Source organism: Polyergus mexicanus, unplaced genomic scaffold, assembly GCF_030449975.1.
Source record: "Polyergus mexicanus isolate NDT 795.1 unplaced genomic scaffold, iyPolMexi1.0 SCAF_8, whole genome shotgun sequence".
NCBI classification, from domain to species: domain Eukaryota; kingdom Metazoa; phylum Arthropoda; class Insecta; order Hymenoptera; family Formicidae; genus Polyergus; species Polyergus mexicanus.
Genome location: NW_027223328.1, coordinates 6,606,744 through 6,621,468, shown reverse-complemented (window position 1 = coordinate 6,621,468; position 14,725 = coordinate 6,606,744). Strand labels below are relative to the sequence as shown.

General features: G+C 38.4%; 2 protein-coding genes across 2 annotated transcripts; both read left to right on the top strand.

Moving 5' to 3' along the window:
* Positions 1 to 4,968: 4,968 nt before the first annotated feature.
* Positions 4,969 to 5,868, top strand: LOC138935295 (collagenase 3-like). Its single transcript, XM_070299747.1, has one exon. The coding sequence runs from the start codon at positions 4,969 to 4,971 to the stop codon at positions 5,866 to 5,868; it is 900 nt and encodes a 299-aa protein (XP_070155848.1).
* A 1,499-nt stretch (positions 5,869 to 7,367) lies between these two features.
* LOC138935294 (uncharacterized) lies at positions 7,368 to 8,600 on the top strand. The gene is made up of 2 exons (XM_070299746.1): positions 7,368 to 8,471; positions 8,580 to 8,600. The coding sequence occupies exons 1-2, from the start codon at positions 7,368 to 7,370 to the stop codon at positions 8,598 to 8,600; spliced, it is 1,125 nt and encodes a 374-aa protein (XP_070155847.1).
* Positions 8,601 to 14,725: the final 6,125 nt, after the last annotated feature.

Below are 14,725 nucleotides of genomic sequence, written 5' to 3'. Positions count from 1 at the left end.
AATAATACATAATATTAAAGATATTTTACAAATATATAAACAAAATTGTACACTTTATAAAATATACATATAATTTACAATAAATATACATATAATTTTAATTTACAATAAATATACGTAATTTTTTATTTACAATAAATATACATGATTTTTATTTACAACGGTATTTTGTAATGTCCCCACGGCAGTGTGACCAGAAACAGGTCCCGCGGCTCACGGCTCAGCAATGGAGGGGATAACGCACACAAGCGCGAACCGCGTACATGTGCGCTCTGCGCTTCGGTTAGTTTCGGAGAGTAGAGAAGAACAGACATATGTTTCCGTCTTCTTCTCACTTTCTACCGAGCTGACAACGATGGTTGCGTTCCGATATTCACTGCCAGTACTGAAAATCTATAGTACACGTCACGTGCACTATAGATTTTCAGTACTGGCAGTGAATATCGGAACGCAGCCGAAAGCAATGTTGATTGCTTGGCTTATTACATACGATAGTGTTAAATGTTTTTCTGACTCGTGAACTTTTTATTATGCATATATGTATATATATATATATATATATATATATATATATAAAATATTTTTTTGTTATGCTATATTAGTATAGCATTGGCTATAGTTTATAAGTTTTATTGTGATATAGTAAAAGTAATATATTTACATATAAGGACATATGCAATTTTTTAATTACTTTATATTACTTTAATAATTACTTTATTAATTATTTACACAAATATGTGTTTGTGTAAGATTATAAATATTACAATAAAAACATAAAACAAAGAGTGAATGGACTTCCATACCACCCATGAGGTTCCACTAATGGCGCGTTAGATTTTTTTATTACATGGATCTTTGCCTGGAGTCCTATTGTACCACATTTTATTCATGTCTTATATAGAAATAATATATTTTACATATCTACTTTATCTTATATCTTATGTGATATCTTTTACGGACAAAATACATGGATGATAAAATTCAAAAAATAAATCTTTTAAATCAATTAAAATAAATTTTTCCTTTAGACTACCGATATTATTTTTAATGATATTTACCTGAAATATTGTCCAATATGTTCATTGTTTTTCTCGAGCAGATTTCTGCTTGTGTTTACAAATAAACGCACAGCCTGTCGTGTCCGCTCGTCTCGATATGCCCAAATCAGCTGACAAAGTATTTTTTTCTTGTTATTGTCTCGGAACAATTTTGTTGTTTTTAAACATGTAGAATAGGCTCTCGTCTCTTTTCTCGCCGAAACGTCGACTAGATAAGTAGTACGCGGGCACAGAATCAATAAATTATATCAATTCAAATTTCATTTCAATAGATTATATCAATTCAAACTTATCTGGAATTCTTTACGCTGCTACCTTTCGTTTTAATAATTTTCTCTAAACAGTGCTCTTATATGAAATCTTAATGTTCAGAAAGTTTATTCATGTCCTTTATAGACATAATATATTTTACATATCTACTTTATGTTATACCTTATGTGATATCTTTTACGGACAAGATTTGCGGATGATAAAATTTATGGAACTATTCCAATTGTAAGTCTCAAATTTATTTATATTTTTATCTGTTATATTTATATATTTATATTACATTCTTCATTGTATTTATTCATTATATTTATTCATTATATTTATTCATTGTATTTATTCATTATATTTATTCATTATATCTATATATATATATATATATATATATATATATATATATATATATATATATATATATTTCATTCTTAGAGTCTTTGTTGTTGACAATTCTATATAGAAATGTGTGATACATTAAAAAAGAAACCTAAGCGAAGCTTTTCAGAAGCTTAGCTTAGTGATGATCGATTTAAATTTTGGATACGCAAAGTATCATTTGACGATAGCCTTTTCCATTGTATTATATGTAATAAAAATTTTTCGTGCGGTTTATCGCACGTTATAAGACATGCGGATTCTGCGTGTCATAAAGAAAATGCATCATTATTAAATAATAACAATATAAGTTCAAATACAATAATACGAAAACGTTTTAAACAACAATGGTTAGAGATCGATTTGTTTAAGCCATGGCTACGCGAAGTATCAGATGACGTTAATTCATTTTTCTGCGCGTTTTGTAATATATCTGTTATTGGTGGTTTGTCTCAAATCTATCGTCACGCAGAATCCAAGCAACATATTATAAAATGTAAAGAAAATGAAACAAACAAATCCAGTGAAGATATGAATGTGAACGAATCACTTTTGTCATTTGAAGAGCGAAAGAAATCAGCAGAAATTCGCTATGCCGCGTTAATTGCTGATAAAAATATTTCGCATCGAACGGCAAAAGATATTCTTACTCTTTTTCAAGAAATAGGAAAAGATTTTAATGTTTTGAAAAATATGAGTATATATATATGGGCCAAACAAAATGTACAAGTATAATTTCAAATGTGTTATGTCCGATTGAGACGGATCGTATAGTTAACAGCATTCAAAACACTAAATTTTCAATTTTTATTGATGAAACATCTGATATTTCAAATGAAAAATGGATGACGTTTCTTGTTCGGTATGTTGATTCGAAAACATTAAACATTCGCTCGCAATTAGTAAAATTAATTAATATTGATGCGAGAGACTGCAGCGCAGAAAAATTGTTTAATGCTTTTAAAGCTGAAATGTGGAAATTGAATATTCCATTTTTAAATATTGTTGCTTTATCATGTGACAATGCATCCGTAATGACGGGAAAACATCTTTCATTAAAAAAAAAGCTGAAAGAGACGTGTAAAAATTTAATTACACTTCCATGTCCTTGTCATTCCACTGCATTAGTTGCGCATGCCGCATGCGCTAAAATACCGGATTATTGCGAGAAATTTAAAAAAAAAATCGTGAATTTTATTAACGGTAGTCCAATACGTTCGGCAATTTATCAAGAGTTCTGTGAATGTTTTCAGCAAACAAAAAATTTTAAAGTTGTCTGATACATGGTGGCTTTCTCATCATTCATGTGTTGAAAGACTTCTTGAGTCTTGGGATACTCTATCAAGTTATTTCTGAATGAAATTACCATAAGCGAAAGAACAAAGTCTGGAACATATTTATTATCTATGATGCAAAATCTAGATATAAAAGCCTATTTCTTATTTTTACAGCATATTTTAAATTTTTTTAATTCATTTAATGCATTTTTCCAAGCTGTGGAAACTAGAATACATTTATTGCAGCCAAAGTCAGTAGAACTTTTAACCACAGTTTGCAAACATTTTTTAAAGTTAGAGCATTTGAATAATTTATGTGATAATATTAAATTTGATGAAAAGGAGAATCAAAAATTGTTAAAAGAAGTTTCTTTAGGATCTGAATGTGAAGACTACCTCGATGAATTAATGAAGGAAGGACATGCAGATATAGTTGCAAATGTTCAAAAGAATTGTTTGCAATTTTATGTAAGTGCCGCCGAGGAAATTTATAAAAGATTACCAATTAATGATAAATTTTTATCAAAATTAAAAGTTTTCGAACATAACCTGATATTATTAGATATTGATAGAGAAACATCATTCAATGATGTTTCTTTTATCGCTGAAACTCTTGACGAGTTTGACGAAAACGGTTTGAAGAAAGAATGGCTTACTTTACATATAGATTTTACAATAACAGAAAAGGAAAAGCTATTAAAATTAAGCTTTGATGATATGTGGAAACAAATTTTACAAAGTCAGTATTCCACTGATATTGATAAATATCCCAATCTCAAACGTCTTTTGAATGCTGTTAGATCACTTCCAAATTCGAATGCCGATCCAGAAAGAATGTTTTCTGTTTTAACAGATTTAAAAACAAAAAAAACGAAATAAACTTTCGTCTTCCTCTATAAATGCTATTTGTGTTTTGAAATCAGCATTGAAAGCAAGAAAAGAAACCATTCTAAACATGGAAATTGATGAGAAGCATTTATCTCTCATGTCGTCGGACAAATTATATAACACTCCTCCTAAAAAACAAAAAAGCATTCTTACATTATATGCTGCAGATGTTTGTGATATTGCTGGTCCCTCAACATCTACCGATATGCAATAATAATGTTCAGAAGATAATGACTTATATTTTATGGCCATTATTATTCATATAATATAATATAATAAAAATAGTTGCTTTACTTATTTTCTTGTAAAAATATCATGTCGGTAATAGATATTATGTCTCCAAAAGACACCATATTTGTAAAAGGCGCGTCTAAAAATTTTTATGTCTGTAATAGACATTATGTTTGCAAAAGACATAATAAAGTAAATATGTAAAAAAATATTATGTCTACAAGAGACATCAATAAAATGTGGTACAATAGGGCTCCAGGCGAAGATCCACATAATAAAAAAATCTAACGCGCCATTAGTGGAACCTCATAGGTGGTGTGGAAGTCCATTCACTCTTTGTTCGTATATTATTGTAATATTTATAATTTTACACAAATATATATTTATGTAAATAATTAATAAAGTAATTATTAAAGTAAAGAAATATATATAAGAAATCGCATATGTCCTTACACGTAAATATATCACTTTTACCATATCATAATAAATAATAAAACTTAATATAGCATAACGAAAAAATGTTTTATATAACTATGTATATATATACATATATATACATAATAAAAAGTTCACGAGTCGGAAAAGCATTTAACGCTGTCGTATGTAATAAGCCAAGCGATCAACATTGCCTTCGTTGCCAGCTCGGTAGAAAGTGAGAAGAAGACGGAAAACATATGTCTGTTCTTCTCAACTCTCCGAAACTAACCGAATCGCAGAGCGCACATGTACGCGGTTCGCGCTTATGTGCGTTATCCCCTCCATTGCTGAGCCGTGAGCCGCGGGACCTGTTTCTGGTCACACTGCTCGCGGAACGCGCGAATCAATTGCGCCCGACGTTTCTCGATAGTTTACCGCGTCTTTCCCCGCTCCGCGCGATGATTAACGCGAGGACGGCTCTTCTCGTTCTAACGACGACGCTCGTCGCCGCGACGGCCGCCGCGCCTTTCGATTCGGAAAAGATCGAGGCGCTCCGTTTCCTAGGCGCGTACGGTTTTCTGAAGGACGACGGGGGATTGCTGTCGTCCGATAACGCGACGTCTCTGCGTCGCGCGCTATCGCTGTTTCAAGAATACTATCAATTGTCGGGAAACAGTGCGTTAGACGCCGTTACGCTTCACCTTATGCGCAAACCGCGATGCGGTCTCGCGGACATTCCCGATCGCGCGTATAGCCCGATCGCGCGAAAATGGCCGAAAATGCGTCTCACGTGGAATTTTCAGGTGGCTAGCAAGGAAATCTCGCGAACGGTCGAAGCGGCGTTCGCGTTATGGGCAGCGAATTCGTCGCTAAACTTCGCGCACGACCCGCTACGCCCCGATATACTGATATCGTATCGAACGGGCGCGCACACTTACGCAAATCGTCGGAACGTCGGCATTTGCCCGGCGACCTTCGACGGTCCGGGAGGAGCCCTAGCGTTCTTTCTCTCTGGAGCGACCGACTTCACGTCGGAGATACACGTCGATAATTCGGAACCGTGGCACGTGTATCTAAACAAGAATCCTTCCAACACGCATCACCTGCTGCAAACGCTAACGCACGAGATCGGCCACGCATTGGGTCTACAGCACAGCATGCGCAATGACTCTATAATGTTTCCGTATATACCCAACATCAAGAATCAATTTCCGGTTAAGCTGAGCATAGAGGACATTCTCGCTATACAGAATCTGTACGGATCTCACGACGATGGAAATCCGACGGCGAGAAGCCTTCACTTGCGCACAGTACAATTGGACACGTTGCAATCGCACACTGTGATATTAGACACATAAAGTTGCGCACCGTTCGATTGGACACATTTCAATTGCGCACGGTTCGTTTAGACAAGTGTTATTTGCGCACCGTTCAATTGGACACGTTGCTTTTGAACACAACACATATTTTTGTATAATTTAAAATACACACGCATGTATGCATGTATAATTTTGAAATTTTTTGACATTTATTATTAATTTCATTTGGTAAATAAACGTTTGTTACTGTTCGTTTACACACAGTTCTTTTGCGCACAGTTCTTTTGCACACATTTTTTTTGCGCACATTTCTTTCGCGCACAGTTCTTTTGCGCACATTTCTTTTACGCACAGTTCTTTTGCGCATAGTAGTGTTAATAGGCCGGTTTTAAGCCGGGTCCTCCGAGAGGAATGCGGGGCGAGGGGAAATCGCGCTGGCGAGGGGGCATGACGTCACGCGGGCGGAGGAGGATTTTGGTGGCGCGGAGGACTGACGTCAGGCGGGCGGGGGGAGCTTATCGCGGGAGCATAATCGGCGGGGTGTATTACAAAGGCGAGGGCCGATGTCCGACTGCTCGAGAATTTATAAATAATATAAACAAGATAGAACCATCGCGGTGGTCTCTTCATCTTTTTTCCAGGAAGAGCCGCTCGCGCACTATTGTGCGTAATAAGGCAAGCGCCGATTATTATATTATTTATTTTATTATTATTATTTTTATTATTTTATTATTTTTATTATTTTGTATTATTTTTTTATATTTTGCTCGCGCACTATTGCGCGTAACATTAGAATTAGATGATAAAGCGAGCGCCGATATCCGGCTGCTATAATTCGCGTCGGGACATGTTTATCGGTGTACTTACAAAGGTGGGTGTCGATATCTGAAATATAAGGCGAGCGCCGATTTCCGACTGCTCGAGAATTTATAAATAATATAAACAAGATAGAACCATCGCGGTGCTCTCTTCATCTTTTTTCTAGGAAAAGTCGCTCGCGCACTATTGCGCGTAACATTAGAATTAGATGATAAGGCGAGCGCCGATATCCGGCCGCTAGAATTCGCGTCGGGACATGTTTATCGGTGTACTTACAAAAGGCGGGTGTCGATGTCTGAAATATAAGGCAAGCGCCGATTTCCGGCTGCTCGAGAATTTATAAATAATATAAACAAGATAGAACCATCGCGGTGCTCTCTTCATCTTTTTTTCCAGGAAGAGCCGTTTATCGTATCGCTTGTCGGGATACGTTTCACGATACCATAACGCGATAGATTAAAAATATATAATGAAGAACGAAGGGTGTCAAAAACTCAGTATGCGATTTGAAAGCTTACGGTCCATATATCGACTGAAAGAGGTACAGCGGGTACTTGTAATTTTTTGTGATTGAGATATACGACGTGATAAGTGGCCGGTCCTGCTCCAATTGCAGACTTCCGATGTATCAGATCTTTCCGTGCAATATGTGCCCAATTTGCACACAGTAAAAAAACACATTGGCATAAAAAGTGTGAAAAAATAATAATAATAAAAACATGGAAAACACCAAGCAAACTGAACGCGACCTGTTGGAGCTGTCGCGTCGAGTCGCTACCTTGGGCGAGTATTTCGCGTGGGCGCAGCGATGCGAGGAATTTATCAAACAGCTCGAAGAACACAGTCGTGTCAAGCGTCCGCGACTCTCGATCGGAGTTCGACAATCTTTGGTGGCTAGAATCGCGCGACTCGAGGGTGCGAGGACTCGATTAGAGAGACGGTTTATACACAGCGGTGGTGATTACAGTGGTGACAATACCGCGGAAAGACTCGTTTGGCGAGAGATCGATACCGCGTTCGAAAACCGTATACTGACCGGTGCGGTGATTAATGCAGATTATATCGAACCGCGACAATTTCTCGAGGACGCCAAAGACATCGTGCTCGAACACGTGCAAAAAGTTATGGAAAGACATAATAACGTGAAAGTGAACACTGTGTTCAACGGTGAATTCGTGTCGGGTGATAAGAGCGCAAATAAAAGTGTAAATACCAGAAACTATGAACTCTTTCGCACGTCCGATTTACATGAGTGGTACGAGCGACGCGTCGTCGAGCCCACGCTTGCCTCGCTCGAAGAATTTCAAGAACGCGATAGCGGGTGGGCTTTATCGCGAATTTTCGATTTAACTGTAAATATAAATAAATATAATCCAATGCGCGCGGGGTGTCATATTAAATTACCGCGAGAAATAACAATGAAGAGAGCGGTAATAAACGTGCAATCTAAAGACAATGCGTGTTTCGCGTGGGCGGTGGTCGCCGCTCTACATCCAGCCGAAGATCATGTTTATCGGAAATCTTCGTATCCACATTATACGACAGTGCTAAATCTCCAAGACATTGAGTTTCCGATGACATTGAGTCAAATTAAAAAATTTGAACTTCACAACAACATTTCGATAAATGTATATAACATCGAGAAAGAAAACAACATTGTCCCGATACGTCTGAGCGAACAAAAGAAGGACAGACATGTCAACTTGCTGTACATGCAAGATTCGCAAGACGTAGGACATTTCGCGTGGATCAAGAATCTATCCCGCCTCGTGAGCTCGCAATTGAACAAAAAAAAACACAAGAAATATATCTGCGATCGGTACGTATATATTTAATAAAAATGCAATATATAAAATATACGAAAGAAAAATTAATTATTTCCATTTTTTTACAGATGTTTACACTATTTTGGATCCGATGACAAGTTGCAGTCGCACATTGCCGAGAAATGAACGAGTGCGCCATCCGGTTACCGAGCGATAAAGACAAGTGGCTCGACAAGTGGTTCAACAACTACAACAGAAAGGAGCGACTTCTCTTCGTCGTATACGCCGACTTGGAGTGTGTGCTAAGGAAGACCGACGGTGATCCGATGGCGTCTACGTATACGTTTCAGCATCATCAAGTATTTAGCGTAGCTTATTATGTACATTGTTCGTACGACGAATCGTTATCTGCGTTTTATTCTCGCCGTAGTACCGATTGCGTTTCGTGGTTCGTGGAAAAATTAAAAAATTTAGCGCAACGCGTAAAGATTATTTTAACCACGAATGTCCCCATGATAAATTTAACGTGAGATGAGCGGGAAAAGTTTCACAGCGCGACACACTGTCATATTTGCGAAAAACCGTTCGCGCAAGACGACATGCGCGTACGCGATCATTGTCATCTTACCGGGCGGTATCGAGGTCCCGCGCATTCAAACTGTAATTTAAATTATAAAGACTCTTTTTGCATTCCCATAGTATTTCACAATTTATCCGGTTACGATTCACATTTTATCATCGAGGAAATAGCTACCGCGTTCGAAGGCTCGATCAACGTACTACCGATAACGAAAGAAAAGTATATTTCATTCACAAAACACGTTGAAGATACCGCCGAAAGATCAGATTGGCGAAGCGATATAAAGTTACGGTTCATCGATTCATACAAATTTCTCAGTACTAGTCTCGAAAAATTGGCATCGTTTCTAAATAATGATAAACTTCAAATTTTAAAATCGAAATTTCAAAATTTATCGATCGAAGAGTTCAATTTATTGACGCGAATAGGTGTCTTTCCATACGAATACATTGACTGTGTCGATAGGTTGCACGATACGTGTTTACCACCGCGCGAATCATTTTATAGTTCCTTGACCGGTGACACCGTATCCGAGAGCGATTACGCGCACGCCGAAAGCGTGTGGGAGCGGTTCTCCGTTCGAACGCTGGGCGAATACAGCGACTTGTATTTAAAAACGGATGTCTTGTTATTGGCCGACGTTTTTAAAAATTTTAGCAACAAATGTATCGAGAGTTAAGTAGTAGAACTAGGAGAGTTCTAACGCTGGTCTTCCGAGGGGTATGCGGGGCGAGGGGAAACCGTGCGGGCGAGTGGGCATGACGTCACGCGGGCGGAGGGGGATTTTGGCGTCGCGGGGAAATGCCGACAAGGTAATATAGTTTTTCAAACAGAAACAAAAAAAACCATTATCCTTTTCATTTTTTCTAGGAAGATGGGTTTATTGGGGGTCGGGATATGTTTATAATCGGCTTATGTATTACAAAGGTGGGTGCCGATGTCCGGATCCTCGAATTTATATTATATTATATTTATATTTAATAAACCCCGTAGAATTCACATGTTATCATTGTCGGTCACTGTCACTATATCTTTATAAGCGTTATCAAATAGGTAGTTCGATGATATCAAGGTGATATATCCATCGTCCATTTCTACGAAACAATCATTCGTCTAAAGTCCTCCTTTTTCTTTACTTAATAAATATAACATTTCTATTGATTTGTGATAAATGCTTGTATCTATATTTATCACATTTTTCTATGCTATTTGATAAATATTATTTGTTAGTATTAATGTTTGATTAATTAAAAAATATGACAGTATATATATATATATATATATTATATTATATTTATATTATATTACAAACAGTGTCTCGCAAGATTGCACGTGCGGCCGAATCGGCGCGGTGTATTACAAAGGCGGGTTATTATATTTATATTATATTATGAACAAATAGCGTCTTGCAAGATTGCACATGCGACCGAATCGGCGCGGAATGCTTTCCTTTTCCTACTCGCGAACACCTCGCGCTATCCTTCTCCCACCCGGTCGCGCCACAGTTACATATCTATCTTATATGCGGGAAGGGAAGCGAAAGAAATAAACCTTTTTTTCTTTTCATTTTTTTTTAGCACATTTATTTATGTTAAAATACATCACCTCGTCTCAAGGTTTCAGACAAAATTTCATCCACAGCATAAGCTAATAGTTCGCAATCTATGATAGATGTTTTATCATAGACTTCGCGCAAGATTTTAACCGCAGAATCTCTCTCGGCTCCAAACATACTACTTTGCAAACTCCGAACAAATTGATCGAAACTCTCATTTACAGCTTCTAGATTCTCGCACAGCTTCAAATATTCGTGATTAACACAGTGTTCGAGTTCGAATAAGAAAAATATAGTTGACGGTTTCATGTACAAGAATCGCGCAACGTAAGTTTGACAACACTCGCATCACTGTTATAGCCCAAACAGGCTATACACGAATTATTAAATATATTATTCTAAATACATATTATTTTATATGATTGCCCAATGTGTAACGCGAATACAGATCACGTTACGAGCGTTGACCGAACAAAGCGCTGACAACGCGAGCCATGCGCTAAGCCCGAGCGACCGTGCAATCATTTCATTGCGAAAACGCGGAAATCAGGGCAAACGGAAGAAGGACATTGCGAAAATGCAACGTAGAAGTCCTACATAAAGGCGAAATAAAAAGGAATAAAGAAATTGCGAAAGTGCAAGCAAAGAAGTCCTACTTAGAACTTCTTAGCTTGCATCCGGATATTGCCAAAATCAAGCGACACGACACACAGCCTTGTCGCTAAACGACCCCCTCCCGGGAAGCCAAGGGGAGTTAATAAAAAGGCCCACCGCTAACGAACGGCGGGCAGTCTTTACCATAAATATTACGCGGGCAGTCTTGATCATTAATTAATATTACGCGGGTAGTCACAATAACTACCAAACGGGCAGTCTTTATCATTAATATTACGCGGGCAGTCTTGATCATTAATTAATATTACGCGGGCAATCTTTATTCCTTTACGCGAGTAATATCTCTAACAACCGCGAGTGTCAAAACGAATATCAATAATTATTATAATATTAAATAGCCACGCAGTCGGCAGAAATATACACGAAGAAGCGAGAGGCGAGTCTCGAGACCGAAACTCGACTCTAGACACGCGCACGTTAAGATAACCATTATCGTGATACGCGAAGTGAGCGAAAGTGCGGGAACATTGTAAATAAACCAAACCACAAATAAATCTGATATTAATCTATTTATTTAATGTGGAAAGTGTCCGAATTATTTAAATAAAGTTCTCAGGCGGAGCCCGAATTCCCAAATTCCTTCCGGCAAACGATCCCAACTACCGTGCCTCTCCGGAGTCACAACAATCACTTATTTTAACAATCTCAATTGTTAAATCGTTAATTCATATCGGTGCATGATTAGGCGTCTGTACAAATTGTTCAACGTCCGCTCGTTTCAGCATTAGCGATTCCCATGTGTCAATAGATAATACGATTCGATTGCCTCGGTTATCGCCCAGATGCAGTTCCACGTAAGATGTTATTCCAACGCTGATTCCAATATCCAAGTATTTATAAGCAGTGCGCGTCAAAGCAAATCTGCGTACCAAAATATGTGGTTTACCGCATCTGAAAAATACAAAAAATATGAAATAGCATAGAAAAAAACATATATGAAAAAATATATGAAAAATATATGAAAAATATATATAAAACATTTGTGATACTTACAAATCAAGTGGTTTCTTGTACGGCTTAATTTCATCTCGTGGTTTCTTCCACGGTTTAATTTCGTCTCGTGGAACGTAGTAATTCGCGCGTTTGCAACCGTTGCTGGTGCTTCCTTCAGCGGAGTACATTTTGTCTCTCGGTTATGAGAAGTGAACCGTTGGTACTAGCAGTTGACGCGACACTGATCGTATAAAAAATTAATCGAATATACGTGACGCTTATTTTTCAAAAGTATGATGTGGTGGGAGATCAATGCTCTGAAAATTTAGGAGAAGGGGAAACGGTTAACGTATGATGCGATGGGATATTATTGCTCTGAAAATTTAGAAGAAGGGGAAACGGTCAACGTATGATGCGATGGGAGATTATTGCTCTGAAAATTTAGGAGAAGGGGAAACGGCCAACGTTAAAAAGAATTCTTAAAAACGACTCGCGAGGAAAGGAGTGGGAAGAGGAAACGGCCAACGTTAAAAGGAATTCTTAGAAACGACTCGCGAGGAAAGGAGTGGGGAGAATAAGAAATAAAAAACATTAAATACGTTTACACATTTTATTTATAAAAATATTGCAATTTTTTTTGGCGTTGCGACCACCAGTTAAATATTTTTAATACATTCTGTAATGCGCAATTCTTAACATGTTTTCCGCATCGTATAGTATTAGTAACATCTAGATTATTTAAAGATTCAATATCTTCGTAATCAGCATCCAAAGTCTCGATGATTAAATTTTCTCTCGCAAGATTCTCAAGCAAATCCACCAGCCATTCCCGTTTCTGGCATCCCTTAACGTACACGAGAGTCGACGTCTCGTCATCATCTTCTGTTCCAAGCACGGCTGATGTAATCAAGCGTTTAGCCATGCTGTACGGCACGTTTCCGTCTTCCCATCGTAATCCATGGTGATTCGCGATCAGCCAGGAAGCACACGATTTGTCGGATTTTGTGAGGAGATTCCATGGTAGGGGGTATGTAAAAATGTAATGCGCCAGAACGGTCCCCTTTCTCAGCACCGCCACCTCCTTTACGACAAATTTCATCCCGACGAAGAATCCTTGTATGTCCACGAACGTTGGTACGGACATGACGTTTTTTTTTTTATATCAGCACGTCGGGAAGAAGAAGACTGCGATTGATCCTGATGTATTATAGATATTATATCGTCTCATTCTCCCCTCCCCCCACACTTAGGTGATTTTGCGCACGACATTGGTCAACGGGTTGTACTGAATCACGCGATCGTGTATGATGAGGCAGAACGCTGTGGTATTCGGCGGCACGTTCTCCTTACACTCGAAATCCAATCTCACATCCACGGTTGCGCTTTTGACCGATTCGTTTTGCCGAGAGCAATCGATGATCACGAATGGACCGTTACGTAAAAATTGCGTGACGGTGAGACTCGGCTCGAGATACTCGTATCCGTAATACTTTTTGCAGAAACGTTGATTACGTGTCGTACAAAATCGACCATCTGTTTTTATCGAAATCCAGATTCATATCGTCGTACGGATAACATTCCGAGTTCAGATAGAGTTTCACGTTGGTCAATTTGCAGTCGTCGAATCGACTCGTATCCTCGGACATGACGTTCTTCCGACCTGTCTGCAGAACGAAAACAACGTATCGCGGCTTCTCCAGCTGAGTCGCGGTCTTAATGGGCCACGAATGTTTGGTTGTACGCTGCAATAGCGGAAATTCGTACAAATCCTACGAGCGGAAACCCATACTGAGGTATTGTCCGCTTTCCAAGGCGCGCAGCATCGATAATTTGTTAATCTCGTTCAATACGACGTGCGGCATTCGCCATTGTATCTTGAATATGTCGATCACAGGCTCCAACACCAAATTTCCAATCAGGCAATTGTTGTCGTAGCGCGATCGTATTAAGATCAATTTGTGACGAGCGTTAATCACCACGCGTCTGTAATCCTCGCAAAATCCCAATAACATGTAGAGCGGTACGCAAAAATTAAAGTATCCATTCGTGTTAGTAGGCGAATCCCAGCCGGCGTTTCTCATAATCACGGTTCTATCGGATGATATCGTTACATAGTTCTTGAGTGTGCTGGTTATTCCCACATTTCTGCTACGATCAATCTCCACACCGTCGAGTTCGTATCGAATCTCATCGAACATGAACGCGACGCAATTATTTCCCAGTACAACATCAAACCCTTCGGCTGGTTTGTTTATCTTTAGTTTTCCCTCGATGTATAGAAAACTCTCATACGACAACGTATACAGATCCTGTTGTTGTATGGGTATTCGTATCTCATCGCTGTGCTCAAACGTCGTATTGGCGTAAGGGAGTGGTGCACTTGGACACAGTATAATTGGACACGATGCAAATGGACACGTTACAAATGGACACGAGATTTTGCACACGGTTCAATTGGACACAGTGCATTTGGACACAGTAATTTTGGATACAGTAGCTTTTGGACACATAAGAAAATACGCATCGTTTACTTGGACACCGCTCAATTGGACACTGTTCATTTGGACA

Bases quoted from the DNA above. Each gene is read 5' to 3' on its own strand.
- LOC138935295 (XM_070299747.1), top strand. From the start codon at position 4,969: ATGATTAACGCGAGGACGGCTCTTCTCGTTCTAACGACGACGCTCGTC.
- LOC138935294 (XM_070299746.1), top strand. From the start codon at position 7,368: ATGGAAAACACCAAGCAAACTGAACGCGACCTGTTGGAGCTGTCGCGT. The intron at 8,472-8,579 runs GTATATATTTAA...GACAAGTTGCAG, and splicing joins AATATATCTGCGATCGGTAC to TCGCACATTGCCGAGAAATG.